Consider the following 25,818-nt stretch of genomic DNA (forward strand, 5'->3'; position numbering starts at 1 on the left):
TCGGCAGTTAAGGGGAAGGTGGTTGGCGAATCCCGTAGTGTTTCTGCAACTACAGAGGCCAGGAAAACCCAAGCTGTTCAGAGTCAGGGATGTCCCAGATTCTGATTCTGAGAGTGGAGATGCCGGTGATGGTTACAAAAACTCCAGTGAGGATGTAATCGTTGCCACCCCGGGAATAGTACCTGTTGAGTCAATCAACGTTTAGAGGACCGACCCCTCAGTGGATCCTATCGTTGAAGGTGGCATTAAGAAGGCCTAGAGCGAACGTAAGGTTGGCTAGGTTGAAAAGAGTCTATTAGTTAACAGTGAACCCACTCCTTCATTTAGCGTTGGCAATCTTACTCACAGTCTAGTTGTAGGAAACCCTCAAAGTTTGTGTAGAAGTTCATCAGACAATTGAGGAAGGCGTGTTAAAGCTACCTGAAGGACAGCAAGAGACAGGTCTAGAGCAGGTGCCAAAGGAGTGTGGACTAAGTTGTAGGGAAGCACCAGGGGCATTCCGTTCACTACCCATGGTGTGAATCTCAAACCTTTTGAACCATCCAAGCCACCTCTGGTCTCGACTACAACCACAGAGACTGGCTCAGTTGGAAACAGAGGAGAAATCCATGTTAGACATGTTGCCGGAATATGAAACCCTGTTGTGGTTGAAGGCAGGGATTTTCAAACTCGGGGTCGCGGGTGGGAGTCGGGAGTGTTGAAGAGTGATCGGTTGTGGCGTTTCCGATCGCAGGGAGAAGTTCCCAACTGCTGCGACCGGCTCTAAGAATGCTGGCGGGAGACAATCCCCGATTGGTTGCTGCATTTGAGGGGGCAGGCAGCGCGAGACTGGGCTGTGTGTTGGTCACCGTGTGCAGAGCGGTGTGGGCGGACGGATGGACCTGCGCTGATGGGCGTCCACGTGGACGCAATGCTAACAGTGGTGGCTCCAGCTTGGAGCTCCGCTCTATTGCTCCTTCTTTGCGCGCTGCTCGGCTCATCCCCTGCCATCGATCGGCAGTATGCTACCTGCGGCTATCAGCACAATATCCGTTTGCACTCCCACGTCGGTAAGTACTGGTAGGGAAGTGGTCTGTGATGGGGTGGATACAGTGAGAGGAAGCCAGGCCAGGTTTTTCGGAATACTGATTGTGGAGAGAAAATTTATTCTCCCGACGGCTACTCATATCACCAGTTCTCCCCCCCCCCCCCCCCCGGGTCTCGTTCACACCCCCCCCCCCCCACCTTCCTTCTCCGCAAGGGGTGAATGTGGTGATATGATCTGCATACCTGTCTGCCATTGGGCCAGAACGTCGGCTTACCATTGGCCCTGGTCGGTCATGTGCCTCTCGACCGATTGGCCGAGAGGCTGAGTTAACCACGCCTCTATTAATGAGGTATAAATGGTCAGACGCCTGACGATCGTCCTTTCCATTGTAGACGATCGCAGAGCTGTGTTCTAGTCTATTAAAGCCTGACTTTGGTAAAGCACTCGCCTCGCGTACAATTGATGGCACATCAATGATTAAATGAGGCCAGTCAATAGGGCTGACACATGTGAACACTGGAAGAAACCTACAGTCATCACTTTGTGTTGACACTCTCTGGAAACCAGGAAGTAAGTGTTTTTGATGAAAATGGAACAGAAGGTGACTTGGATGTTTGGATAGTGCAATGTAGTGGAACCAATAAGAAATTGAGTGACACTGTGTGTGTTTGGCAAGTTACTTAATCTCCCTTAAAGTCGTAGTTTGTGAAGTAAAAACAGGATTGCACTTTTTCTATAATTGGTAAATTTCTAAAGAAATTGGAATATATTTTAAACAAAGTTTGTGTGTAAATATAAGATGCACAAGTTCAACTAAAGTTGCGATAATTTGTAGTCGTACAAAATCCTAAATTTGGAAAAATGAGGTCTGAGAAATAAAGTTTCAAAGTAAAAATAGAATGCCGGCCACGACCACCTTTAAGTCTTTCCGCCAGAGGCAGCAGCAGAGAGAAGGTCACGCATCAGGCATGTTAATGCTTTGGGTGCAAAATCATAGAGGTGTGATTCCTCCATTTTGTAGCTGCCAACAAGCAAGCAACAGGACTGTGAAGAACTTATGATGGGTCGTTTTGTAATAAGGTAGAGAAGGCCAGAGATACAAACAGACAAGGATCTCACAACTGAATCTGCTGGAAAGAGCTTCTCAGGAGAATTCATGGGAGGACAAGGCAGTGCTGGTGTGAGCTGTATCCCGAGCTCCAGGGCCTCTGGTGAATAAACAATTAAGAAGAAACTGAAATCGGGAACGAAGCAGTATAAAGATACTTTCTTGAGGTATGGCTTTAATTGTGCCAATGCAAATCAGGATGCAAAGTCCATGCGTGTTATATGCAGGGAAGTACTGACAAATGAAGTTTAAAACCCTCAAATCTTCAAAAGCATTTGAAAACTAAGCATGGCAAATTCGAGGTCAAACCTCTTGAGTTTTTTCAAAGCATGCAGCAAGAACTTAAATCATCAGCTGAAGTCCTGAGCAGAAATGTAACATTGAATGACAAAGCAAGTGAGATCGTGAGGACCAAGCAGGCCCACCTGCCGTATTAAAAGTAAGCAATGGTGTGTCACGAAGGTCGGCCAGCATGGGTCCCGAAGGTGCACCGGTTGGTAAAAATGAGTCCCTGGAAAAAAAGGTTTGAAAAACACTGGTCCAAGGAATGCTGAGGGGAGTTTGGGGAGTCAACAGCCATGTTGGAGGACGAATTGGTGCTGGCCACCCCGGATCTTTCTGAACTGCCGATACTTGTGTTCAGAGACACTTAAAACCCAGAACGCAAGAGGTTTTCTGCCAGAGTCTTTATTGCAATTGTTTGTTGTAAAGATTTGTACATATTTCTTGGAGGCAACAATATGAGTGTAAGTACTTTATCATGTGTTTAAAAGTCAAATTGTTATTAATGTTGAAACTGGGCAGAGGGATTCTATTGGGGCCAGTTTAGGCAGGTATGTGTGGGTGTTGTGAGTCTTGCAAACCTCGTAACGTAACATCCATGTTTTGACGTTTCATTCTTTTAGGGGGGAGGTATGTTGGGATACTGTTATATAACCGTTGTCTGTTCTGAGTTTCCTTTTTATCCTGCCCTGCTGCCTGCCTCCAATCTACAGTCCTCTGGTTAGATGCTGTACCACTGGGATTTCTGCTTAACAACAGACTTTGGCCAAACTGAAACACCCCTGTTCTAATGGACTAGTCAGGGCTCCGCTTTATGTTCTGTGGCAAAGCCCACAATATCAGCTTGATAGACGTGGCAAGCAGCCAATCAGCTCATTTGGAATCCGGGCCTTGGACCGATTCTCATTTGGGATTTGTGGAGTTTTCCAGAAACTTCTGGAGTAGGAGAAGCCAGTTCCATTTTGACAGTTCTAAAAATAGTTCAGCCCTTTTGAAGCTTGAAGGTTTCCCCTCTGTTCTCTCTCAGATCCAGAGGCTTTTAGAAGCTGCCAGTCAGCCCGAAGAAGGCTCGCTTGTTTAAAAGACACAGATAGCAAACTGTGAAAGTGTTCTCTGGAATGAGAAAATGCAAGCCGCTTTTCCACAGGTCATTAGCATTCCTACTCTCTATCTCAGGGGCTGGGTAGAGCTCAAATTGAAGCTTAAACTGTGAGCATTCTTTATAATATGGACGGGTTTCCTGCACAGAAATCAAGCAAATGAAAGGTTTGCCCAGTAATATCTCAGGGAGGCAGCGGCTCCACCTGGCGGGAGAGCGGTGAAAGCACATCAACCTGAATTCTGTGTAAAACTTCACCAAGTGGTATAAAGGCAAAATTGCACCAACCTGGAACTTGTGTGAAATGGCATCCAGTGGTTGAAGGATGGAACTGTGCTGATCTGAATCTCTTGAATGAATCTATTCCCCAGAGCAGTGAAGATTGACCGCAAACCTTTTCTCTTAATCCCCCTTTTTAATCCTCTCCAACCCTCACCGTATGTCTGTCTTGTGTGTCTGGGTAGAGGGGGAATAAGATTTTGGGATTTGGTAGACTGGCAATACTAAAAACAACAATATAGTAGACCATTCTCCTGTTATTTCTTTATATATTCATCTTTTCCTCTTATTGTTAATAAACAGTTTGTTACTGTTTCATTTCTAAATCTGATGTCTGTAACACATTGGAAAGGCAGGGGTTGAAGATCTCAGAAAAACATGAATTATTGGTTAATTCATGCATGTTGGAACTCCGGGGTCTGTGGGGCTGGAACTGATTGTGCACTCACCCAGGATGTTGTAACAATGCAGCACCCTGCGAGTTAAAACACAGAATGGAGAATTTTGGATGGCCTGATGTTTACAGTGAGTTACAGACTGGAATCTAATCGAGGTACTCGGGGTGGTTTATATAGAGTAACAGGTACCCAGGAGTAAGCTACAGACTGAAATCTAATTGCGGTGTTCGGGGAGGTTTATATAGAATACCAGATACCCGGGAGTGAGTTACAAGCTGGAATCTAATTGAGGTGTTTCGGGGTGATTTATATAGAATAACAGGTACCCAGGAGTGAGTTACAAACTGGAATCTAATTGAGGTGTTCGGGGAGGTTTATATAGAATAACAGGTACCTGGGAGTGAGTTACAGACTGCAATCTAATTGAGGGGTCTGGAGAGTTTATATCTAGAATAACAGTTACAGACTGGAATATAATCGAGGGGTTCAGCGTGGTTTATAAATAGAATAACAGATGACTGGGAGTGAGTTAAACTGTCACAGGTTGCAATCTAGTCCTGTTGTGCTGAATATTTTAGGCAGACTTTCCCTGTCAGCTCTGGAGTGTGAATGAATTGAATTCAGTTGTGAGTGGACATGAACTAACATCACAACCTGATCATTCTTGGTGGTGAACACAGTAATGTACTCGTGCTACTGCAGATGGTGCTGTTCCTAGGGCTGTATGCTGGGCCAGTGCACAAAGTAACATTGACTTTGAATAACTCATACTTCTGTTCATGGAGCCAGTTACAACACTGGCAGGGGTGGAGGGTTCAGTGTTCTTGCAAGTGTCCAGGAATGGAGTCTCAATTCAACTTTCCTCCCAGGCTGCAATCTAACCAAAGGTTACAATATCTCCAGTGCAGGAATTAAAATACATAAAATAAATCTGGGGGTTAAATGGCCGATTTACCCGCGGCTGTCCCGTGTTGGGAATTAGAACAAAGAACAAAGAAAAGTACAGCACAGGAACAGGCCCTTCAGCCCTCCAAGCCCGTGCTGACCATGCTGCCCAATGAAACTACAATTTTCTACACTTCCTGGGTCCATATCCCTCTATTCCCATCCTATTCATGTATTTTTCAAGATGCCCCTTAAATGCCACTATCGTCCCTGCTTCCACCACCTCCTCTGGCAGCGAGTTCCAGGCACCCACTACCCTTTGTGTAAAACATTTGCCTCGTACATCTGATCTAAACCTTGCCCCTCGCACCTTAAACCTATGCCCCCTAGTAATTGACCCCTCTACCCTGGGGAAAAGCCTCTGACTATCCACTCTGTCTATGCCCCTCATAATTTTGTAGACCTCTATCAGGTCACCCCTCAACCTCCGTTGTTCCAGCGAGAACAAACCGAGTTTATTCAAGTGCTCCTCATAGCTAATGCCCTCCATACCAGGCAACATCCTGGTAAATCTCTTCTGCACCCTCTCTGAAGCCTCCACATCCTTCTGGTAGTGTGGCGACCAGAATTGAACACTATACTCCAAGTGTGGCCTAACTAAGGTCCGATACAGCTGCAACGTGACTTACCAATTTTTATACTCAATGCCCCGGCCAATGAAGGCAAGCATGCCGTATGACTTCTTGACTACCTTCTCCACCTGTGTTGCCCCTTTCAGTGACCTGTGGACCTGTACACCTAGATCTCTCTGACTTTCAATACTCTTGAGGGTTCTAACATTCACTGTATATTCCCTACCTGCATTAGACCTTCCAAAATGCATTACCTCACATTTGTCCGGAATGATGTGGAAATGATATGGGAATTATGTGGAAAAGGGTGACTGAGGTCCACGTTCCTGCTCTGAGAGACTTGGAATTAAACAGTTGGTGCAAGCATGTGAGTTTTAACTGTTTCAGTGTTGGATGTGAGTAAGGAGGAGGAAAGAGCCTCTGTGAGTTCCTGTGAGGCCAGACTGGGCTCTCTGAACCCGGCTGTCTCAGTGTGGAAAGCTGTGTTGCTGAAAGATGTCCCATCAGCTAGAGTTTGGCTGAGTCCGTGTGGACTGTGCTGCTGAGGGAGGAGCGAGGAGGCAGTGTGTGGGGGGGTCAGTGAGGAGAAGGCGGAGTTGCTGCGGATCCCTGGAGGAGGAGATGTCAGCCTGGGAATGACAGGTGGAGTGAGAGAGGTACCGGCCCCATTGCCGCCAAGTCAACTCCTGTGGAAGTTGGATTTGTGAAAAGGCTGTTTGTGGCTGAGGTGCAGCTGGAGACTTGCTCAGAGTTGGAGCTGAATAAGGTAAAGGCAGAGAGAGAGAGAGAGAGAGAGTGAGCAAGTGGATGGGAAACTCCTCTCCCAATCTATCTGCCTCGCTCTGCCAGCCTCTGCCATGGACATTTAAACTCCTGTGATCTGCAGCTCTCTCGCAGTCAGGCAGTTTGCTGTGTGATTTGCCGCCTGAGTTTTGCTGATTTGGGAGGATTGGACGCCGCTTGCCCGTTTGCTGGCGGATGGTCAAGCCTGGCTCCGAGTGCTCCCGGGGCGGCTGGCGCTCCATCACGAGCTACTGGCCGAGATGCCCCGCAATCACGCCGATAACGGCGGAGTGGCCGACGACAAGCGGGTGGAGTTGGTGGGGCTGACGGCGGTGGAGAGCGGCTCGCCTAACCCCGGGGAGAGGCAGCAGGGGAGCCGCCTGAGGCTGGCCGGGGTGCCTGGGGATGGAGACAGGCTGGCACTGGCCGGGGTGCCCGGGGACAGTGTGCAGAGTGCCCGCGTCGGGCTGCTGGGCAGGCCGCTGCCCCTCAAACACGGCAACAAGAGGAATGCCCGCTACCGAAAGCTGCAGAACTGTCTGTACAACGTGCTGGAGAGACCCCGCGGGTGGGCTTTCATTTACCATGTCTTCATGTGAGTAACTAAACAACCCACTGCACACAGCTCGCCAATCTCTGCCCTGTCTGTGCCCAGCTGCTGCTGGGCAGCATTCCCCACACATCTTTACAAAATGCTATGTTGAGACAGTATACTGAATTGTACAATGTGCTTGTGAATTGACATTGCATCAGATTTGCAACGCTTGCAAACTTTTCCTGTATTTAAAGTACATTTAACTATATCTGTGTAGATTGTAACGTAGTGTTTTGAGCTGGAGGTCCAGAACTTGTGGACTGTATAGTATTTGGGTGGCAACTTCTACTTTAGAATCTGCCAGGGTGTTCAGGGTGTGTGTACGAACCAATGTTCATTTATTGGTTTTGGACTGCTTCAAGTTTAACGAAATCAACTTCAAGCATTTATTCCAAACTACTGATAAAAGTGGGAAGATTTGGTTGTGAATGTGACATCGAGTTGGAAGATGTCACATCACAGCCTCCTGAAGCTGTGGCCAATATTACATCCCGAGCCGGGAGCTTCCATCCCCATCGCCGTGTCTGCCCGCAAGGTCAGTGTTTGCAATGGCGCACCGGGAATTCAGACATTTCCCAAGCAGTAAGAGAGGCTTCACCCGGGACATGCTTCCGTCTTAACACATTCATTCCCCTTTACAAAGTTCCAAGTACAGCAGCCGAGTTGAGGCGTAACTTTTAGATGTGAGAAAAATCCATTGGGCGGTTTAAAGCAATGTGGGGATATGAATTCACAGTGTCAATGCGGAGCATTGAGCTTGTGTGTGGCATTTAAATCCCATCACTTGGTGTATTGTACTCGGAGCCAGAAATAAGCAGGGCACCTCATCAGTAGCTATGTTTGTGCAGGTTGAACTATTTAATATTCCATTGGTGTGAGGAATAACTCCATGCTCCCTTCAAATACAACCATAATGGCTCAATGTAGCTCCTTTACTCTGTCAGAGCACCGCCCCGCAGAAAATCAACAGCCTCAATCAATGTTCACATTCGGATTATTCTAGCGTCTCGACTCTGTAATGCTGGGCCGAAGTGAGGGCTCAGATATCTTACCAGCAAAATTAGAGAGATAAAGTTGTTGTTGAGAAGGAGATAGAGAAATGCAGTCAGAGAGAAAGTTCCTGACAGTTCCTGATCATGGCTCGGCACAACATTGAGGGCCGAAGGGCCTGTTCTGTGCTGTACTGTTCTATAGTTCTATAGTTCCCGCCCAGGCATCAGAGGGATAGTCTTGTCTCACTGGACAGCATGAGTGTTACTGTAGAGCCTGTGGAAGTCTCTCCTTTCCTGGCTGTGGAACAGGCTGCAGGACCTGTACAAAATTCAGGCGGCACCTGCTTGCTCCAATTACCACTGTGCCCACAATCCCTGTTGTTAAGGGCCAGGGTTTAGAGAACCCCAAAGTGTACCATGGAGTTCACCTGACCCACAACTTTTAATAGATTGTGGTGTGGGGAGCACACGGCCCCACTCTACAGGTGTGGTACATCAGAAATGGAAAAGTATTTTTTAAAGCAAAACAATGTTTATTCTATGAACTCAAGTTACTCTTTTTTAAAACATACAGTGAACGTCTTAGCAACCATCAATTCAAATACATCCCCCAAAGACTACAACACAAAGTAATCCTTTAAGCTTTCCTTTTAACATCCATCCGACTTTAAAAAACAAAACCTTTAACAGAAGCACGTCAGGTTAAAGTCACTACTGAAAATATTTATAATTCTGAATTCACCAAATGATCAAGAGATAGTCTTTTGATGGCAGAGAGAACAGTAGTCCACCTGCTTAGTCTGGCTTCAGCTCCAACACTGAAAACAAAACTAAAACACACCCTGCAACAAACAGCCTAAACGAAAGTAAAAAGCTGACAGATAGCCCAGCTCCACCCACACACTGACATCACTGCAGTAATATGAGCAGCCAAATATTTCTTAAAACGACATTCCCATGACACTGTTTCCACACTCCCTGTGTCCACACTCCCTATGCCCACAATCGCTGTGTCCACACTCCCTGTGCCCACACTTCCTGTGCCCACACTCTGTGCCCACACTCCCTGTGCCTGCACTCCCTGTGCCCACACTCCCTGTGCCCACACTCTGTGCCCACACTCTGTGCCCACACTCCCTGTGCCTGCACTCCCTGTGCCCACACTCCCTGTGCCCACACTCTGTGCCCACACTCCCTGTGCCTGCACTCCCTGTGCCCACACTCCCTGTGCCCACACTCTGTGCCCATACTCCCTGTGCCCACACTCCCTGTGCCCACACTCCCTGCGCCCACACTCCCTGTGCCTGCACTCAACTGTGCCCTGACAACGGCTGCTCATGATCTTACCTGAGAGAATGCAGATGCTGCCTTAAACATGCATTGAGCATCCATAATCAATCATCTGTCTCAATTAATAAATGTTATTAGAATGATGAACACAATGAGGATTTTTTCTGCCTCCCTCACTTCCAAAATGAGCACATGAGAAAGTTTGAAATCCAGCATTATGTCGAATTGGCCCAATGGTTTCTAGACGGCCCTATCCCCTGTCCTAGGCTAACCCAGACTAATGGGATCACCATGTCTTGTTTTCTGGCTGAGAGTCTGGAATATACCCATTTAATGCAGTTTAAACTGGCGTGTTGGAGGATATGGTGCTGGGTCAGCAGTAACCATGTGAAGGTGAAGGGTTCACTTTGGACGGTTGGACTTGAAGACTTTGATGAGGAATTGAAGATTTTTCCGTAATGATATTCCAAGTGCTTTTTGAGGTTGAAGTTGGTTGAAAGCCGAGGAGCTTTAAAAAAAAACATAGCATATAGATATAAGGGCGCAAGACAGGCTGTCCGACCATTCTGTACCTTTGTTTATCCTCCACACAAATCTCCTCTCATCAGTCGTCATCTTCCTTGTGAAAATAGGAAAACTGCGAAAGGGGGCACCAACCAGTTTGAGAGAATGAAGAAGCGATTTGGAGGAAGGATGTGTGTGGGGGTGGGGGGGGGGGGGGGCGTCTTGGAGGGAGGGGTTACTGTTCTCCAGAGATAGATTTGTCGGGCCAAATCATCCCACTGTCCTTTAAAATTCTCATATCCGAACTTATTTCTGCACCAATGATTAGGAAACTGATCAAAGCTCACCGACCTCAAGTGTAGCAGATTGAGATAATGTCAGAAGTTCCATGTGAAAGATTTGAAATGAACTATAGTTGTTACTTCACCTGATTTGATTGCTCCTTGGTACAATGTGCAATGGGAATTCAGAGTTAGAGAGGACGTGTCTGACTTACTCATCTTGGTGAGCTCATATTGTTCCACAAATGATTAAGAACGGCTGTGTCCTTGCGCCCAAAAGGCAGCTCGCCTCAGTGCAGGGAGACCCCGCTCCCAGGATCTACCCAGGTCGCTCTGCCTCGCGAGATCTAACACGATCTTGCAAAGCGTTGCGATGTGAATCCCACCCACTGTGGGCGGGATCACGTTTTGTCAAATCTACAGATTAGAGTGAGACAGCTAGTCTCACTTTAATGTGCAATTCCCTGAGGTAACCAAGGTGTTGGGATCTATCCCCTTCATCTTGGAGACCTCGGGCAAGCGTTGTTCAGTACGAGTCTCCACAAACAGGGAGCGGGCGAACGGTACTCATGGGGGTCTCCCAGGAGATTGGAGGGCACCAGGTGTTGCCTTTAGGGCAGGGTAGCGTGTTGGGGGCTTGAGAGATCAGGACCCATTTAAAAATGACATCATGATCTCTCTCTGCACTGAGGAGTTCTGGCGAGTTCCCTTAGGGAAGGAAATGGGACTAAGTGCGGCCTCGGCCGCGCATTCCCCGCTGAGGCCTCATATCTAACTGGAGTCATGTTAGATCGTGTTGTGTTTCTCAGTGCTGCGAGCATCGGGAAACACATGGCTGTAGGACTCTGTTCCCATTCGGTTAGGTCGGGCCCTATATGTCTGCGTGTTAATGCTCTGGGTATTATGGAAAGACTGGGGGTATATTGAAGCATTTAAAAGCTGTAATTCTGGCTGTTGGCTGAAGATCAGCGGGGTCCAGGATCAGTGCAGTGTGACTGAACTGAAAGAGGAACCATTCCTGGTGCTGCCTTTCTCTTTTGGGACGGTTCCCAGCCTGATCTGTCCCAGTGGAGAGACTATCTCTCGTTCCTTTCTATCAGAGTGCTCCTGAAATCAGCATCAATAGAATGGGAAATGATCACTGCATTGATAAGGTGCAGCTGATACTGAATTCAGTACAAGTTTGATCATTCCTGCGTAGGGGTCAGTAATGGGATGGAAATGCTTTGAGGAGAAATTGCAGAAAACACGTTCAGCATTTCTGGTTATCTTTGGCAAACAGTCAGTCATTAGCCAGGCGCTGGTTCGAGTTCAAAAGGGACAATGGTAGACCGGTGAGTATTCATCACAGGGAGAGTAACGAAAGTTCCCCTGTGGACTGGGACACAAATTGTACCCAGAGGATAAGGTAGTGCTTACTGCAGGCTGCTAGAAAGATCAACATGAATCATAACTTGGTCTCGGGATTTGGCAAAGATCGAAGGGAAGGACAGATGTTTGTGACACCCATCTAGTGCATTTATGGATAATGGCCAAAATAGGCTTGCCAATTCTGACTGGACATATTTCTGGAGGTTTCGCCACATGATCTGTCGCCAACCACTGTTTTCAGTTGATCAATAATTTTTTCCATCCCTAATAATTTTATAACTAATCATCAAGTGTTCAAATAAAAATTCAGCAATTTTTCTAATGTTTTCTAATGTTTCCCTGTGTTCATTCACAGTAGTATCCAAGATTCCAGGTCAATCCTGAAAGATTGACAATTCCATAATTGGGAGAGAATTCCATTCACGTGCTCCACTTTGCTGACGTATGCGAGGACGTTGAAGTGTCCTTGACCACTCCCAGACACCCCTGGGACTGGTTAGACCGAACGTAGCAGAATCCTGGGCAATGGTTGCTATGGAACAAAGAATGAAATGCCAATTTCCAAAGGAGCCAAGTAAAAGCTGGGATTGATGCTGATGTTTAGTAAGCTGACAGCTGGGTCATTGTGCCGAGGGGAATGGGTAGAAGGGAGGATAAAAAAATTCAGCCAAGGATCCCGCACCTGGGTACTGTGCATTGATTCGTGTTGAAAACTCCGGCTCTTGTGGGTGTTTGTATTCAACATCACTGACCTGCTGCAGTCAAATAGCAAGCTCCCTGTCTCAGTTGATTTATGAAGAATGACCGCAGGCTGGAGGCTCTGGAGTACCCATTGGCCATGGAGCTGCTTGACATCAAAAATCCAACATAGCTCGGCCAGAATTTATTGCCCGTCTCTAATTCCCTTTAGAAGGTTGTGGTGAGTTGCCTTCTTGAACCGCTGCAGTCCTTGAGGTACATCCACTGTGCTATTAGGGAGGGAGTTCCAGGATTTTAACCCAGTGTCAGTGAAGGAACGGCGATATATTTCCAAGTCAGGGTGATGAGTGACTTGAAGAGGAACCTCCAGGTGGTGGTGCCCCCATGTATCTGCTGCTCTTGTCCTTCCAGATGACAGTGGTTGCGGGTTTAGAAGGTGGTGCCTAAGGCACCTTGGTCAGTTCCTGCAATGCATCTTGTAGATGGTACTCACTGCTGCCACAGTTTGACGGTGGTGGAGATATCGAATGTTTGTGGAAGGGGAAATAATTAAGTGGGCTGCTTTGACCTGGCTGGTGTCAAGCTTCTTGAGTTTTGATGGAGCTGGACTCATGCAGGCAAGTGGAGAGTATTCCATTACACTCCTGACTTGTGCCTTGTAGGCTACGGGAAGTCAGCAGGTGAGTTACTCAGGTGTAACTTTCATCCAAGGGTGGACGGAGGTCCCACCCACTACCATTCACCACTTAAGTGAGTGTTAAATAGCAGTGGACTTCTGAGAGGAGGCAGTAGCACATTATGCACCAGCTCTCAGATGACGGGTGCTGATTGCTCGCCATCCTTAAAATCCTACTCCTGCGGTGATGTCTTGCAATTGAGATGATTAACCACCAAAAACCACAACCATCTTCCTTTCTGCTAGGTATGTCTCCAACCAGTGGAACTTCTTCCACTCGACTAATACCAGGAATGGGTCGGTAATCTTATGAGGAAAGGTTGGAAAATTGAGAAGAGTAAGAGGCAATTTGATCAAAACCTTAAAGATCCTGAAGGGTATTGACAGGGTGGATGTAGAGAGGATGTTTCCTCTTGTGGGAGAGTCCAGAGCTAGAGGTCACTGTTTAAAAATAAGGGCACAGTAAGAAGTCTTACAACACCAGGTTAAAGTCCAACAGGTTTGATTCAAACACGAGCTTTCGGAGCGCGGCTCCTTCCTCAGGTGAATGGCGAGGTATGTTCCAGAAACATTTATATAGACAAAGTCAGAGTCAAACTCATAAAAATAAGGGGTCATTTCTAATAATAATAATCTTTATTGTTACAAGTAGGCTTACTGTAAACACTGCGAAAAGCCCCTAATCACCACATTCCGGCGCCTGTTTGAGTACACGGAGGGAGAATTCAGAATGTCCAATTTACCTAATAACACGCCTTTCAGGACTTGTGGGAGGAAACCGGAACCGCCGGAGGAAACCCACGCAGACACAGGCAGAACATACAGATTCCGCGCAGACAGTAAGAAGTCTTACAACACCAGGTTAAAGTCCAACAGGTTTGATTCAAACACGAGCTTTCGACAGTGACCCAAGCTGGGAATCAAACCTGGGACCTGGAGCTGTGAAACAACAGTGCTAACCACTGTGCTATCATGCCGCCCCCACTGTGCTAAAATGAAGAGGAGGTGAATTCTTTTCTCTCAGAGGGTCGGGAGTCTCTGGGCTCTCTTCCTCGAAAGGCAGCGGAGCAGAATCTTTGAATACTTGTAAAGCTCAGCTAGATAAATTCTTGATAACAAGGGGGTTGAAAGGTTATCAGGGGTCGGCAGGAATGTGGGTTCGAGGTTAGAATCTGTGGAGCAGGCTGGAGGGGCCAAGTGGCCTGTTCCCTATTTGCATGTTCCCTCTGATTCCCATTGACTCCAGTTTTGCTCGACCACCTTGATTCCACATTCGGTCATGAGCATTTTAAAAATGAGGTGTTGCCAGACCAGAAACCAATGTAGGTTAGTGAGCAGAGGGCTGACCGGCGAATGGCATTTGATATGTGTTAAGACTTGGGCAGCAGAGATTTGGATAAGTGAGAAAGGTGGAAAAGAGATCAAAGCCCAATGATGGTGTGAACGGCAGAGGAGAGCGAGGTAGGGGCTGTTATGGGAGGGTGCACTATCAACATCAGATCACATTGAACATTTGGTGCTGCTGGGAATAGTTGTAATTATTGGTGAAAAGGGTCCCACATTCAATTCCTGTCTTGGGTCACTGTCTGCGTGGAGTCTGCACGTTGTCCCCGTGTCTGTGTGGGTTTCCTCCAGGTGCTCCAGTTTCCTCCCACAAGTCCCGAAAGACGTGCTTGTTAGGTGAATTGGACATTCTGAATTCTCCCTCTGTGTACCCCAATAGGCGATGGAGTGTGGCAATTCTGGGATTTTCACAGTCACTTCATTGCAGTGTTAATGTCAGCCTACTTGTGACACTAAGAAAGATTATTATTATTATAAAATATAAATAACAATGTGTGTGACCGTTATTAATCTGACCCTATTATAACCATGTGAAGGAACTCATTAGGCTGTCTTGTGTCCACCATGTCCAACATGCCCTGGGAATAGCACCTGACCAGCAGATGCAGCACAGTCATGGACATTCTGTCAACATACGATAGCTCAGGGATCTGATAATCAAACATTCAATTCCTCTCCTTGCTTCTGCTCCATCATCATTTTTACATGATGCAATTAAAACTCCATTTTTAGAAAACAATTCCATGTGCACACATTAGGAGAGGGCTAGGAATCACAAACAAACATATGTGGGGAAAACCCAGTCACTGTTATTTCCAAAGATACAAGTGTTTTCCTCGCTGATTATGTACTGAGATGATGCAGGATCCCAGTGCTGGACATGGCACAAACTGGTTACAGACAGGTATCATCACATAGCAATCTGCACCTTAAACATAAGGCAGAGGGTGCTAGTGAACTGGCTAGTGCTAGTGAATGTCTTAACATTCGCTTGCAGACAGACATTGAGTACACGCTGACACTTCCAGGGCATTTGGAGGTGCAGTGCAGAGGCAAAGGGGTTAACACCTCCTCCTATAGGTTAACAAGTCTATATGGCCACCCTGGGAGACTGTGGGGGGGGTTTTCCATGCCTCTCTTCTTATCTTTCAGTTTCTGTCTCACTGTCTCTTTTTCTTTGTTTCTAAATCGTTTTTTTTCTTTCCGTCTCTCTCGCTCTCTATCTTTCTTTCATTCTCTCTGCTTCTCTCATCACTCTCATTATTTCGATCATGTTTTCTCTGTCTCACTGTCTCTGCCTTTCTCCTAGTCTCTCTCTAATCCCAGGTTCTCCCTCATTTTTTCTTCCTCTTTCCGGCTCTCACCCTTCCCTCATGCTCTCTGAGGCATTATCAATTACGACGAGATGGGAGTAGAGTGTAATCGAGGCTTTATTACGCAGAGATGTGTAGCCTCCCGCAGCTGCTGCTGAAATGGCTGCAGCTCGGAGAGCACACACATTTATACTCCGCCTACTGGGCGGAGCCAGCAGGCAGGGATCTACCTCCATACCTGTAGTACAGGGGCCTTACCCTAATACACCTCATACGCAATACATATACAATAGTGGTGACTACCACATTCACCCCCTGTTAAAAAAGAGTCCAGAGTGGGTGGTGGAAGACTACTTACAGGTATAGGTTAACATTTTAGGAAAAGTTTACAAATTCAGACGATCGGGCGCCTTGATCCTCCGTTCTGAGCACCACAGGTGGCGATGCAGGCGTCGGCTCGGTCGCCGGTGACTCCGGCAGCGTGTCGACCTCATCTTCATCCATGGGTGGGACCAAGGGGAGGGTGGATTGTCCTGGAGCGCGGGCTGCAGTGGGGTGCGCTGGGGGAAGGGATGGTGGTGCCGGGCAGAGGGAGGGGTGTGTGGGGAACCAGCTGGTGCCAGGTCCCTGAGGGAGACTGTGTCTTGGCGGCCGCCGGGGTACGCTACATAGGTGTACTGCGGGTTCGCATGGAGTAGCTGTACCCTCTCAACCAATGGGTCCACCTTGTGGAGCCGCAAGTGCTTGCGGAGGAGAAAGGGTCCTGGAGCTGCCAGCCGCGTTGGGAGCGAAACCCAGGACCGAGTGACCCCTGGGTGACAGAGATCGTCGTGCAGGGTCTGGAGTCGGTCCACTTGTGCGCCGGCACATGTACCTCGGGATAGGGCATCGGGGGGCTCGTTGAGCTTACCGGGGCAATACAAAATCTCATAATTGGAGGTGGACAGCTCGATCCTCCACCTCAAGATCTTATCATTTTTGATCTTGCCCCGCTGTGTGGCAACCCAGGACTTCCTGGGGAAGGCAAAGAGACGTTCATGGGGGGTTTCATTAGTCGTGATGTAAATGAGCGATCGAATGGAGTGAAGGGCATCAGGGAGGCCCTCCTGCCAGCGGGAGTCTGGGAAATTTCTGGACCGTAGGGCCAGCTGGAAGGCCTTCCAGACCGTCCCATTCTCCCACTCCACCTATCGTTTCCCTGAGGGTTGTAGCTGGTCGTCCTGCTCGAGGCAATGCCCCTGCTGAGCAGGTACTGGCGCAGCTCATCGCTCATAAATGAGGATCCCCGGTCGCTGTGGACGTAGGCGGGGAAACCGAACAGAGCAAAGATGATATTGAGGGCTTTGATGACGGTGGCAGACGTCATATCGGGGCATGGCATGACGAAGGGGAATCTGGAGTATTCATCGACTACGTTAAGAAAGTACGTGTTTCGGTCGGTGGAGGGGAGGGGCCCTTTGAAATCCACGTTGAGGCGTTCAAAGGGACGGGAGGCCTTCACTAGGTGCGCTCGGTCTGGCCGGTAGAAGTGCAGTTTACACTCCGCGCAGACCTGGCAGTCTCTAGTGATAGCCCTGACCTCCTCGATGGAGTAGGGCAGATTGCGGGCCTTTATGAAGTGAAAAACCGAGTGACCCTGGGTGACAGAGATCGTCGTGCAGGGTCTGGAGTCGGTCCACTTGTGCGCTGGCACATGTACCTCTGGATAGGGCATCGGTGGGCTCGTTGAGCTTACCGGGGCAATACAAAATCTCATAATTGGAGGTGGACAGCTCGATCCTCCACCTCAAGATCTTATCATTTTTGATCTTGCCCCGCTGTGTGGCAACCGACCATTGGTCAGTGAGGAGAGTGAATCTCCTGCTGGCCTGGTAATGCCTCCATTGTCGCACAGCTTGTACGATGGCTTGGGCCTCCTTCTCGACAGAGGAGTGCCGAATTTCGGAGGCATGGAGGGTGCGTGAAAAGAATGCCACGGACCTGTCTGCCTGGTAGAGGGTGGCGGCCAGAGCGATGTCTGATGCATCGCTCTCGACTTGGAAGGGGTGCGTCACGTTGACCGCATGCATCACAGCCTTGGCGATGTCGGCCTTGATGTGGTTGAAGGCCTGGTGAGCCTCGGCCGTCAGTTGGAAAACGGTGGAGCGAATGAGTGGGTGGGCCTTGTCCGCATAGTTAGGGACCGACTGGGTGTAGTAGGAGAAGAACCCCAGGCATCGTTTGAGGGCCTTGGGGCAGTGGGGAAGGGGGAGTTCCATGAAGGGGCGCATGCGATCGGGGTCGGGCCCTAGAACTCCATTTTGAACCACATAGCCGAGGATGACTAATCGGTTTGTGCTGAACAAGCACTTCTCCTTGTTGTAGGTTAGGTTGAGGAGTTTGCGGTGTGGAGGAATTGGGAAAGGTTAGCGTCGTGGTCGTGCTGGTCGTGGCCGCATATGGTGACATTATCCAGGCACGGGAAGATGGCCTGCAGTCCGTACTGGTCCACCATTCGGTCCATCTCCCGTTGGAAGACTGAGACCCCGTTAGTGATGCCGAAGGGAACCCTAAGGAAGTGGTAAAGGCAGCAGTCCGCTTCAAACGCAGTGTACGGGTGGTCCGCCTTGCGAATGGCGAGCTGGTGATAGGCAGATTTCAGGTCCACTGTCGAGAAGACCCGGTACTGTGCAATCTGATTGACCATATCAGATATGCGTGGGAGGGGGTACGCGTTGAGCTGCGTGTACTGATTGATGATCTGACTGTAGTCAACGACCATCCTGTTTTTCTCCCGAGTTTTCACAACTACCACTTGGGCTCTTCAGGGCCTGTTGGTGGCTGCGATAATACCTTCCCGAAGCAGCCGCTGGACCTCAGACCTGATGAAGGTCCTGTCCTGGGTGCTGTACCGTCTGCTACTGGTGGCGACGGGTTTGCAATCCGGGGTGAGGTTTGCAAACAGAGAAGGCGGATCGACCTTAAGGGTCGTGAGACTGCAGAAGTAAGGGGTGGTAGGGGCCCGCCAAATTTCAGGGTTAGACTCTGGAGGTTGCACTGGAAGTCCAGGCTGAGTAGCAAGGCGGCGCAAAGGTTGGGGAGGACATAGAGCCGGAAGCCGCTGAACTCTATGCCCTGGATGGTGAGGGTGGTGGTGCAGTAACCCCGGATCGCCACGGAGTGAGATCCGGAGGCCAGGGAGATTTTCTGGTTAATGGGATGTACCGCGAGGGAGCAGCGCCTTACATTATCAGGGTGGATAAATCTCTCAGTGCTCCTGGAGTCCAGGAGGCATGGTGTCTTGTGCCCATCGACCTTCACTGTCTTCGATGCGGTCGCGAGGCTGTGCGGTCGGGACTGATCCATCGTGATGGAGGCAAGACGCAGCTGGTGTTGGAAGACCCCTGGCTGGTCGGCGGCGGTTGCAGGCGATGAGCGGCCCGATGAGGTGCCCGACGAGCAGGGGTCCTGAGGCAGGGAAGACGGCGGCACCCACGGGGCGCACGTGGCAGGCGGCGTTAAAGGTGGCAGCGCCCACAGGCCGCACATGTCCTGAGGCAAGCAAGATGGCAGCGCCCACTGGCCGAACGTGTTCTGAGGTGAGCAAGATGGCGGCGCCCACGGGCTGCACGTGTTCTCAGGCGAGGAAGATGGCAGCACCCACGGGCCACGCGTGGTCTGAGGCGAAGGAGATGGCGGCGCCCATGGGCCTCACGAGGTCTGAGGCGAGGAAGATGGCAGCGCCCTCGGGTCACACATGGGGGGGGGGTGCAGGGACAATGGGTCTGGTTACAGCGGTGATTGAGTGGGCCTGGCACTCAGCAGCGAAATGTCCTTTCTTCCCGTAGGCCTTGCAGTGCGCTCCATGCCGGGCAGCGCTTCCGGGGGTGCTTTGTCTGTCCACAGAAGTAGCACTTGGGTCCCCCAGTGTTGGTTGGCTGCTGCGCAGCGCAGGCTTGGGTTTGGCTGGGGGCAGTCGCTGGTAGGTCCACGATGGGGTGTTCGCTGGTGGGGTCCATGATGTCCAGGAGGGTGCGCCGTGCGGTCGGGGGCGCACGCCTGTACATTGCGGGAGGCGACTGTGAGTGAGATCGCAAGTTTCTTGGTTGCCGCGAGATCGAGGGTAGCCCCATTCTAAGAGGCGCTGGAGGATGTACGCCGACCCTATATCCCTAACGAAAGCATCCCTAATGAGGAGTTCAGAATGTTCAATGGCTGAAACGGCCTGGCAATCGCAGTCCCTCGCCAGGGCGTGCAGGGCACACCAGAAATCTTCCACAGACACACCGGCGAGTTGATGCTGCATGGATACGAGGTGCCTGGTGTATATTTTGTTGGTCTTCTCAGCGTAGTTCTCCTTCAGCAGCGCCTGGCCTCAGTGTAGGTAGGCACGTCCCGGATGAGGGGAAAGATATCGGAGCTCAGCCGCGTGTACAGAATCTGGAGCTTCTGTGCCTCTGAGGGTGGTTCTGTCGCAGATCCGATGTATGCTTCAAAGCAAGCTAGCCAATGTGCAAATGCCGACTTGGCGTTGCCTGCTTGAGGGTGCAGCTGCAGGCAATCAGGTTTGATGCGGAGATCCATCGTTGTAAAATCTCTGTGTAACAAATTGATGCGCTATCAATTACGACGAGATGGGAGCAGAGTGTAATCGAGGCTTTATTACACAGAGATGTGGGGCCTCCTACAGCAGCTGACGAAATGGCTGCAGCTCAGAGAGCTCACACATTTATACTCCGCCTACTGGGCGGAGTCATCAGGCAGGGATCTACCCCCGTACCTGTAGTACAGGAGCCTTACCGTAATACACCTCATATGCGATACATATACAACAGTGGTGACTACCACACTCTCTTTCATTCTTTGTTTTTCTCTCACTATTTCCCTTCCCTCACATCGGAAATTAGGCTGTGCTACCTTCCAAGGCCTGTGGAAGTCAGGATAGTTAGCGGGCAGATGAAGCTCTCTCTCTCTCTCTGTGTTTCAGGGTGTAAGAAACCAGTATGTACATTTTCTATCTGTCCTTTTCCCAGTGCGACACTGCTTGTCAGGTTTAATTTGTAACGAAGTATGTTCTAAGCAGATTTCCTGTAACTGATTTTTTTTATCTATTTCATCCATCATTTGTTTAAAAAAAGGGGAAAGAGAAGCCCTTTTGAACCATCTGGAAAATCTCCCACTAATGGGAAATACCTTAACACAGGAGGCAGCAAATGTCTGGCCAACAGTTTAAAAACACAGTAAACAGAGAGAAAGCGAGACATTTCATCCTAGCTTCTGACTTCCAGCCTTGTGTTCTCTCACCATTCTCAATAAAACTCTGATTGCTCTGAGAATGTTCTTGCTTAACGACAGTTTGACTTTATTTGGGCAGCAGAATAATACATTGCCTGGAATAACCATTAACCGACTAACAGCCCCAGTGCACAACACCACGGGAGATCTATTAGTAAGAGATTGAAAATATATTGGGGTGCAATTACTGTTACAATTCACCCAAATCAGCCAAACCAGCGCAAAAGATGAGGAATGTTAAACGCAAGTTGCATCTCGCACTAATCGAGTTCCTTTTGCACTAGTTTGAAAACATTGTGCTGGAAGTCAGTCCCTCCCACAGGACTGGCCGTGTTCCCAGAGGGAATCAATCACAGTGGCGAGTTTCTATAAATTACACACATGTACCATGCTCCGAGGAAGCTTTTAAAATTACAATAAGCAGGTGTTTAGACTCACAGTATACCTTTTGGACTGGGGGAAGGTTTACAATGTGACTCCTCTTATGAACACTGCTTTTCTTGATATATATTATTGACCTAGACTTCGGGTGCAGGGCACAATTTCAAAATTTGTAAGTATTATGAATTGTGATAAACCTCAAGACGGCAAAGACAAGCTGGCAAACATGTGGCAGAAGAAATTTAATGCAGAGAAGTGTGAAGTTTTGGTAGGTAGAATAAGGAAAGGCAATATAAAATAAAGAATATGATTATAAAGGTGGGAGACAAGAGTAGTGGGACCAGGGGGAATATGTACAATAATCGTGAACAGTGGCAGGGCAGGCTGAAAAAGTGGTTAAAAAGGCAAATGGGACTGTGTGCTTTAAAAATAGGGGCATGGAGCGCAAAACAAATGTGTCAGTTTCAGATCCTCCACTCTGGATGGTGACAGTCATATTGTCCTGCAGGGGCCTCAGGATGGTGACAACCCGCAACAGGCACCCAAAGTATTCGGGGACAATTTAAAGAGCTTCACGGTTTAAAGAATCAAAGAAGGGCAGCACGGTAGCATGGTGGTTAGCATAAATGCTTCACAGCTCCAAGGTCCCAGGTTCGATTCCCGGCTGGGTCACTGACTGTGCGGAGTCTGCACATCCTCCCCGTGTGTGCGTGGGTTTCCTCCGGGTGCTCCGGTTTCCTCCCAGTCCAAAGATGTGCGGGTTAGGTGGATTGGCCATGCTAAATTGCCCGTAGTGTCCTAAAAAGTAAGGTTAAGGGGGGGGTTGTTGGGTTACGGGTATAGGGTGGATACGTGGGTTTGAGTAGGGTGATCATTGCTCGGCACAACATCGAGGGCCGAAGGGCCTGTTCTGTGCTGTACTGTTCTATGTTCTATGTTCTAAACGCTTTGGCCAGGTTGATAAAGACAAGGAACAAATCTTGGTTGAAGTAGGTACTCTGGCTGCTAACGGCATGGTCCCATAAAGATCAATGAGATCATGACAAGATTGATGTTGGTTGACGAATAAATATTGGCCAAACCACCAGGGTGAACTAGCCACCTCTCATTTAAACAGTACCATTGAATCATACACCCACGTGGACTTTGCTTTAACATTGCATCTCTCAGTACTGTATTGGGACTGTCAGCCTAGGTTTTGTGCTTCAGCGTTTTGAATGGGGCTTGAACTCCCAGCCTCCCAACTCAGGCAAGGGGGTTATCAGTGGAGTCACTGTTGACACCTACATTGTTACATTATTCAGTCAAGAAGTGAAAAGTCAACCAAACAATGATGGATGGTTGCTTAGATATGCCCGAAAATGGTGAATTTATACCTTCAATGTCGGCACAGTCTGATTTCATGATGAAGATTTCAAATACCTAAGCACACAGTTATAAATTAGTCAGTTAAAGAAACCAGGTGGGCATTTCTCACCCAGCTAATAATTGAAACATGACCTCGGGGAAGGACATTGAAGCAGAAAAATAAATTAAATTTAAGAAACAGGTGGATGAGTTTCCTGAGTGAGAAATGAGTATTCATACAGCACATTGAACCTGGATGGTGAATGCCCAGTGAATCCGTAATGTTGCATTTGGAAAGAAAGTTTCCCCAAAGCTGCTCCTCATCCTGTTGAACCCAGGGATCCTTCATATTCATCTGAAGCAGTGAAGGAGGCAGCAATCTTTAGCAAAGTTGCCAGTTTAGCTTCAGACACTTAAGTCCCAGAGAGGATCTTGAACCTATCACCTTCTCACTCAAGTAGCAAGAGTCTTAACATCTGACCCAAGGTGATGCTTGCTGAGATACTGTGAGGAAACTGGTAAATGGAGCTGACCGCGAGAAACTTATAATGACCATTTCCCATTCCCAAACACACCTAATTACCATCAGGATCGCAGGTACTGGTGTCAAGACATTGAGCACTCACTGACTGTGTCAGCAAGTACCACTGACTTAGACTGGAATATCTTAATGTCTGTGAATTCTGATTGTGTTCTACTATCTCAGACATCTCCTGCGGTTAAAGTAGATTAAATGTAGTTCTCAGCTTCCTCTTCAGTAGTAGTAAAGCTGGGAAACCCTGAGTAGTTGCACGTGTGGTGTTGCGATACGTCGCCAAGAAATTGTTTAGATGACGATGTAATGAACCTTGGTCCTCCGAACCTTTCAGTGTCTGCTTCAAGGACTGGACGACCTTCTGGCGAAACCATTCGTGCATGGCTGGTGAGGTGTTGATTTTATCTTTTGAATACCTCTCAACTTTAAGCAATCCTCCTGAGCCATACACAGTGGACTGTCGTCACTCACAATTGATTCTGGTTTCCCAAACCTGGTGAAAATCTCATCACCGTTTTCAATGGTTTGTTCTTCGGTCTTTGATTTAATCAGGAACACCTCAGGCCACTTGGAGACTGCTAGGGAGCCGGCGGGACTCGGATTTTTTGTGATGGCCGCTCGGCCAATCCAGGCCGGAGAATCAGCGCACCAGCCTGGACCGGAGAGTCAGCGCATACCACGTCAGCGCCAATGGCGCCAATTCTTCGCTCTGCAGAGAATTGTATCCCGACGTCGGTGCGGTGTGGCGTGATTCACACGGTGCCGCGCCAATTCTCCAACAGGGCGGGGGGGGGGGGGGTCGGAGAATTCCGCCCAAGATGTAGACGTTGCCAAGGCATCTTGGACCACTCCCATGGATGCAATGGGGACAATGAAGGTGTGTTCTGTACTGGCACACAACGGCTGGTACAGTCTTGTTTTGTCTTCTATCTCGTCATCAATTATTGGCCACCAGAAGTAGCTCCATGTGAGTTCCCTCATTCGAACTATCCCTGGGAGTCCTTCATGTAATTGTTCTCATACTCTTTGTCACAAATTTAGGGAAGCAATTACTCTCATCCTCCAGGTATCTGCCCTATCAATTTGGGTTTCCTGGAAATCAACAGCTTTAATTCAGCGTGCCTTCCCACTAACCTCCCTTTTAATAACATTTCCAGTACCTTCCACAGCATGGGATCATTTCTGAAATGTTGTTGGACCCGAGCTGCAGTCAGTGGAACGTGTTCTGCGCACAATCAAATACTTTTTGATCACTGGGTGTTATCTGAGCAGCAGGCAAAAGCAAACGTGACACTGCGTCATCATTGGCACGGATCTCTGATTGATGATATTTGATCTGATATGAATGTGCAGATAAAATCAAAGACCATCATTGGAGTTTACTTACTTCCAATGAAGGAATAGCTTTGTATGGCCCACAAATAGCTGTTAAGGGCCTATGGTCTGTCAGCAATGTGAAATGACGACTCTACAGGTTTTGGTGACATTCTCCAACTGGGCGTAATTTGATCCAACACTTGGTGAGACACATACACAAAAGGGCTTTCTTCCCTGAAGGTAGTATATGTGACACCACTGCTCCAACACCGTATGGTGAAGCATCACAGGTAACTTGTAATGGTAACTTCAGGTTGAAATTTACCAACTTCTAACTTTTTCAGTGTTTCTTAAACTGACTGATATACTTTTTCGCATTCTGGGCCGGGATTCTCCCCTACCTGGCGGGGCGCGGGCTCCCGGCGTGATGGAGTGGCGTGAACCACTCTGGCATCAGGCCGCCCCAAAGGTGCGGACGTCTCTGCATCTCTGGGGGCCAAGCCCTAACATTGAGGGGCAAGGCCCGTGCCGGAGTGGTTCCCGCTCCGCCGGCTGGAGTGGAAGGCCTTTGGCGTCACGCCAGCCGGGGCCGAAGGCACTTCGCCGGTCGGCGGAAGTCTGCGCATGCGCTGGAGCATCAGCGGCTGCTGACATCATCCCGGTGCATGTGCAAGGGAGGGGGTCACTTCTGCCTCTGCCATGGTGAAGACGGAAGGAAAAGAGTGCCCCCACGGCACAGGCCCACCTGCTGATCGGTGGGCACCGATCGCGGGCCAGGCCACCGTGGGGGCACTCCCAGGGACCCCGGGGCCCGCCTGTACCGCCTGCTCCCGCTGGTAAGGTAGGTGGTTTGATCCACGCTGGTGGGAGAAGCATGACAGCGCGGGGCCGGAGAATCGCCGGGGGGGGGGGGGGGGGGGCACGCCGACTGCCGCAGAGCGATTCCCGCCCCCGCCAAATCTCCGGTGGCGGAGAATTCGGGACACGGCTGGGGCGGGATTGATGCCGGCCCCCGCCGATTCTCCGACCCGGCGGTGTTCATTGCCAAGTTTGTCCAGGCACAATAAGGTGTGCAATGGTTTGAGTAGGGTTACTGGACTCAGGACGAATTTCCCATAGTAATTAATTAACCCTACGAATAATCTTAACTGTATTACATCCATTGATCGTGCAGCCTCCAGTTTCTTAGGTGCCTTGTGTAAACCCTTATTAGTGGACTGATACATCTTTCCTCACACCAGAAAACCATGCATCTGAAGGCATTTCAGTGTGGTATCTAAGTTATGTAAGTGCTCTTGTTCATTGGCACCAGTTATCACTATGTCATCAAGATAACACTGTACCCCCTGTAAACCACTAAGGATCTGTTCCATGGACTGTTGAATTAAAGTAGGTGCTGCAGTTAA

The 25,818-nt window shown here is 48.9% G+C and overlaps 1 protein-coding gene across 3 annotated transcripts in view; it reads left to right on the forward strand.

Moving 5' to 3' along the window:
• The first annotated feature begins 6,324 nt into the window (after positions 1–6,324).
• LOC119969006 (potassium voltage-gated channel subfamily KQT member 4-like) overlaps positions 6,325–25,818 on the forward strand; it is a 754,273-nt gene continuing 734,779 nt past the window's right edge. For all 3 annotated transcript variants that reach the window (XM_038802117.1, XM_038802128.1, XM_038802133.1), the window contains exon 1: positions 6,325–7,088. In XM_038802117.1, coding sequence (XP_038658045.1) covers positions 6,754–7,088 — 335 coding nt within the window. In that variant the 5' untranslated portion in view covers positions 6,325–6,753. The remainder of the gene's footprint in view (positions 7,089–25,818) is intronic.

This window comes from Scyliorhinus canicula, chromosome 1 (assembly GCF_902713615.1).
Source record: "Scyliorhinus canicula chromosome 1, sScyCan1.1, whole genome shotgun sequence".
NCBI lineage: Eukaryota > Metazoa > Chordata > Chondrichthyes > Carcharhiniformes > Scyliorhinidae > Scyliorhinus > Scyliorhinus canicula.